General features: G+C 43.5%; 1 protein-coding gene across 4 annotated transcripts; it reads left to right on the top strand.

The window, feature by feature from the left end:
* Window positions 1-272: 272 nt before the first annotated feature.
* Window positions 273-4484, top strand: LOC125017702 (claudin-14-like). 4 transcript variants are annotated; one of them, XM_047601137.1, is made up of 4 exons: window positions 273-525; window positions 757-1127; window positions 2421-2681; window positions 3389-4484. In XM_047601137.1, the coding sequence occupies exons 3-4, from the start codon at window positions 2448-2450 to the stop codon at window positions 3893-3895; spliced, it is 741 nt and encodes a 246-aa protein (XP_047457093.1). In that variant the 5' UTR covers window positions 273-525; window positions 757-1127; window positions 2421-2447; the 3' UTR covers window positions 3896-4484. The 4 variants fall into 4 exon arrangements, with proteins under 4 accessions (XP_047457093.1, XP_047457092.1, XP_047457095.1 ...); XM_047601136.1 differs by having other exon boundaries at window positions 674-1127; XM_047601139.1 differs by lacking the exons at window positions 273-525; window positions 757-1127 and adding an exon at window positions 1524-2335.
* Window positions 4485-5516: the final 1032 nt, after the last annotated feature.

Here is a 5516-nt window from a genome sequence, read left to right as displayed (position 1 = left end):
AATCAGCCATATAACCAGCTGTGTGGATGTACATAAATATGCTAAGTTGGGTTTTATCTTAAGTACATTGAGTCTTATGTCTCTCTCCACATATGCCGTTGACTGCATTTATTCTTGGGACCTCTGAAGATTTAAAATGGTTCAGAAGGATGGCCTACGCTAGACGTACCATTACAGTTGCATTACCCTCAAACCAACTGCTCAGCTGCTAATCACGGGATTATTCTGCTTAACTAAGGCTATTAAGTGTTCCACATTCGAATGGCGTCTCCCACAGGCAGTCCTTGGAGAGATTGATCCGTTCACTACACAGCTTTTATGGCAAGTTGAATACCGCATGAGGGAACCAGGGAGGGAAAAGGCTCTTGTATTCCAACAGGATGTCACGGTAGGTTACACCTGGGATGCTGACAGACAGAGAGAGAGAGAGGATGAGAAGAAGACGGCAAAGGAAGATGTTGGACCTCAAAGGAATTCACCGATGCAACATGCAGCTTTGAGTGACCTCATACGACTTGCAACGCAGTATGTACACATGCAATCATATCATCTGCGGCATCACACGTCCATTAATCAGAGCCTGGCTTTACAGTGTTAGGTGGATGCAGTTTACTGTTTTTATTGTTTAAAGGATCAAATAAATAATAATGCTTTTCTGTTTACCTATCAACAGATCTGGAGCCGCAGAGCTGAACTGCTGAGATAAAAACAGCACAGCCAGTGAACACAATGTCTCCTCTGTCTGTCTCTGCTTAGCAACCCCGCTCTGCCTCCGGGTCCACGCTTGACACGGGCCCTGTTTATCTGTCTGGAGCAACGAGCCAGCAGCGGGACCGTCTTTCATGTCATCTCCTACACGAGGCTGCTGACACTAACAGGGATAATGTCAGTGATGACTGTCCAGTCACATAGCTGACAGCCCTGCAGCACACACACACACACAAGCACACACAAACGCACATATTGTTTGTGCATTAAGACAGGAGCAGAAACAGAAGGAGCTGCTAAGAGTGTAGTTGATGCCAATGGCCCCGATTTATCTGGACATTCTCCAAATACGTCTCTGCTTCTGAGGACAAGTTCACCATCTGGACATCTGTGGCCATGGGCCTGTAGTTCACTTACATGTGAGTATTTAAATACATATTGTTTCCTTAATATTTAAATTTTTGAATGTTTAAGCGTTTATCCGTGATTATCCGTACACTATTTGTCGTTGCAGTTGTTTTGTTTTTTTTTCTCTCAAATTTAGCTGGTTTGCGTAGTTATGACGGACTAAACTGAATTAAGATGCTTTTCACAGCCCTGCCTTTGTTCCTATTGCTTGCTTGTTATGCCTTCACTGGAGTCAATCATTAAGCAAGCACAATGCAGCTTGTATCTCTGATATCTGAAGATGCCCTAGTGGTGCCAGGTCTGACAACCGGGCTTCATAAACAGCCTCTGTTCTCTGAGGAAATTTAAATGTAGAGTCCATCTGTTTCATTCTTGTGCTCACAAAAAGCCATTTTCAGTATTAATATTGTTTGTAGGTCAAAGTCAGGGTATTTTCAGATGGAGAATAAGTGAGTTCAAAACATCACGAAGGAACAAAAGTAAATGATTAGGTGCTGTGAGAGAGGGGATCTTGCAACCCTGAGCAACAGGTTGTGGTATTTTTACATATTTGTAAATGTGAAACCGAGTGTCACATGCTCTCAGCTCACCGATTATGTAAGAAATATTTTAATTTGGCCCATTATCACAACAAATGTCAGTGCTCTGCTTTCTTGTCACAGTTCGGTTGACGGACGCGCTCTCAGCAAGTCGTTCAGCGCCTCGCTTTCCAATACCCTGCGGAGCTGTGAAAAATTCTCAAAGTTAGTGGCTTAAAGCAGTGCTCTCAGCTCGGGTGATTTCTGTAAATGTTTAATTTCCCCTCTCTCTCCTTTCCTGAGGGGTGGCGAACAGCTTAACAAATAGTCTGCCGCCGTTTGCCCCCCCGGAGGGGTGCGTTAAACAGGTGAAGCCGAACACCGCTCTCATTAGTTACACATGCAGTCATCTGCCACTCACCAGAGACTGATGCCGGAGAGTTTCCACAGCTATTTTTGCCCACGCTCGGGAGAGACTTGAGGAATGGCTCAGAGTCTGTGACTGGATGTGAGCTCAGTGGAATATACCATACTGCAGGGGGCCGTGGAGATAAGAGGAGTAATCCAGCCACATTTCAGCCTGGGGGACAGTCGGTAGTTTTGTTCTGACAGTGTTCCTCTTTCGTGTGCTGAAACTTTCTCTGTGTGTTCACTTTCCCTTTTTTTCTTATGAAACAAGGAAGAGCCACAGACGCTTTCAGGTGGACACCTAAAGGCTATCTACTGTTTTCTTATTAGTATATCTTCATCAACAGTAATTACAAGCTGTAACTTTGCACTTTCCAGTTTCATCATCACCCAAGTGAGACAAACATGGCCAGCACAGCTGTTCAGCTCCTTGGCTTTTTCCTGGGGCTGCTGGGGTTTGCCGGAACTGTAGTCGCAACCCTGCTCCCCCACTGGCGCAGCACGGCCTATGTGGGCTCCAACATCATCACAGCCACTGCCTACATGAAAGGTCTGTGGATGGAGTGTGTCTGGCACAGCACTGGCATTTACCAGTGTGAGCTGTACAGATCGCTGCTGGCGCTGCCGCGTGACCTGCAGGTAAACATCACTTCAAGACGATCTGAAATGGCAAAGAAAATTAAGTACAAGTACATAATCAGTTGAAAAAAAATCCAGAATATTTTATTTAATTGTGAGGATTTGTTGGTCTTCTCTGTTTTATATAATGCTGAAGTAAATATATTTGAAATATAATCAAATATTATCCTACTGACAATTAATTTCAATAAGCCTCCTTGGATAAACAAAACTTCTCATGTATGTCAGAAAAAAGAAAAAAAAACTTTGGTCAGTTCATTGCAGTCCATATTATTTGTAGAGTTGCAGTTTTAGAGCATAGTTTCCATGTGACTGGAATGACAAGTAGCTCCGTGATTCAGGAAGTCTCCTTTAGGAACTTCTGAAGCTTAAATTCTTAAGCGTAACTGTACACTCTGGGGTTTTGGTGATTCTAGTCTACTGCTGTTACTCTTAATCTGCTCTTAATGTTATTCATCATTCATCATTTTCATTCATCATCATTTCATAATTGTCGTCATATAAACTCACTTAAAGAGTGAACTTTATATGTAAATAAAACTACTGTTGCATTCAGGAATAATGTGGAATAACAGTGAACTCTATTCTTAGCATCACCAGCAGATTAGTTGCTTGACTATCTATTACCTGCTGCAATGCAGGATGTAGCATTACATTTAGAGGCTAGAACAGCAAAGTGTTGACTGCTGTGCTCTTTTCCACGTTAGGCGGCCCGAGCGCTCATGGTGCTCTCCTGCGTCACCTCCGTCCTGGCCTCTCTGGTCTCTGTGATAGGGATGAAGTGCACTCGCTTCGGTCGCAGCTCCCTGATCAAATCTCCCCTGGTGTTGAGCGGAGGTGTTTGTTTTCTCTGTGCTGGGGTCCTCTGCCTGGTCACCGTGTCCTGGACCACCAACGACGTCATCATGGAATTCTATGACCCTTTCCTCCACAGTGGAATGAAGTACGAGATCGGCCTGGCCGTGTATCTCGGTTACGCCTCAGCTTGCCTCAGTCTCACCGGGGGAATGGTGTTGTGCTGGAGCAGCAGTAGCGACAGGCCACGGAGCCCAGTCCTCGTGCAGAGGAGCCCGCCATCATCCCCTCCCCCTGCCTTCAATAACATATATCCTCCTGCTCCACTCTACAAGCCACCGGAGGCCCTGAAAGACAACCGCGCTCCTTCACTCTGCTCCCTTTCCAGCAATGGCTATAGGCTGAATAACTACGTCTAAGACTGTGGACGATACTAACATCCTAACTGTGAGGCCACAACGCCTGAGTGTGAATGAACAAGTTGGACCAAAGCCATCAGTTGAATATGAAGTCAGCTTGTTTTTTTATTTTATTTTCTTTACTTGTGGTGTTTTTGCAGGAATCAAATGTTATAATTACTTTATAGACTTCAGTGGGACTTTTCTCCAAGTAAGAAACTGAAACATGATCGGACTTGAGAACTGAGTAGCAACCGTGAGAGGAGACTGGACCTGCTGCTATTCACCCGAAGGACCAGGAGGTGGCAATATTTTACAAGAAATAATCTCCAAGGACCAAACGAGGCAGGTTCCACATTCCGCGATGTGACGCTGAAGTTAACGGATGAGCAATTGTTCTGTCACTTCCTGACAGAACAAGCTGATTTTTTTACTCTTTCTAAAAACTCTTTAATCAGTAACTTAAAAACGAACAGATTATATTTGATGTTAGTATTCAGTAGCTTTGCAGTTTTTTGTTTTCTTTGACATGAAAATGACTTAACGTTTGTGTACTGCCATAATTAAAAACAATAACCGATGGCATCTTACATATAGATGTGTAAATTCAGGGGTTGCATGCTTCTTACGACCTGACTTGCTGCATCTGGTAACGGAACATAGTCATTACTGACAGTGTTTCTGTTCTTGCTTTGGAAAGACAAAAGAACTACAGTGAAGAAATGTGCATTGGTAGTGTGTGAAGATAGGAAATACGTTTTGATCTAAAATCCAAAGCTTGAGGAAACCACTGGATGGCGACAAAGGTCTTGTGGGAAGGCAACCGAGGACTACTGGTTTCAGCCTTGTATTAATTTAGGTGTCTGCTTTGACGCTAGGACAACAATTTCTGTGCAAACTTATTCTCTGAGTTTGAGCACTTTTTGACATATTCTGTGTTTATAGCCGCGAAATTAAATGTACATTGTCACAGCAAAGAGTTATTTGCGACTCCTCCTGGGTTCTCCTCGCTGTCTGCCTAACTACCTGTAACGCAGCGGAAATGCTTCTGAGGCTTATTTGTCAGAAAATCCCCCCAATTAGAGCTGCCCTCTGCCTAGCAGACTGTCAGGCACACAGACCTAAATTACAGGACGTTTCACTCTCGAGCGAGTAACCTAGCTTAATCCCAGCAGTCAGACCAGTCAGTGTCTTCGTTTATGTCAAGGAGAGATGACGTGTTATGCATTAAGCACGTGAAGTCGGGGAAAGATGCATGATTTCTTTTTGTAATGTTTTGCTAATAACCATTGGAACTGTTCCAGACTATGTAACGCAGAAGGTAAAGAGACTGAGGAATGAACTGCTCTGACATCCCATCAAAGTAATAACCTAAACTCTCGTGAATTGGGAAAAGGGATTCACTTAATAGAGCCAAAAGCTTGGAAGTGAGCTTAATGATTTTGCAAAAATTAGATAACAAGGCTAGGAAGTCTTAAAATAACATCTACTGCACTTCCTTCAACTGAAAACAAAAATACCCTTTTTTCGTCCAAAAAAGTTTAAATGTGTCTCCTATATCATTGAATACCCACTCTCTGTGTGAGTATGTAATGCCTCAATCTGTTTTTCACATGGCACTGTCTGTTGAATTACGATTTGC

The sequence above is a fragment of the Mugil cephalus genome, chromosome 12, assembly GCF_022458985.1.
Source record: "Mugil cephalus isolate CIBA_MC_2020 chromosome 12, CIBA_Mcephalus_1.1, whole genome shotgun sequence".
NCBI classification, from domain to species: domain Eukaryota; kingdom Metazoa; phylum Chordata; class Actinopteri; order Mugiliformes; family Mugilidae; genus Mugil; species Mugil cephalus.
This window is presented reverse-complemented; position numbering and strand designations above follow the sequence as displayed.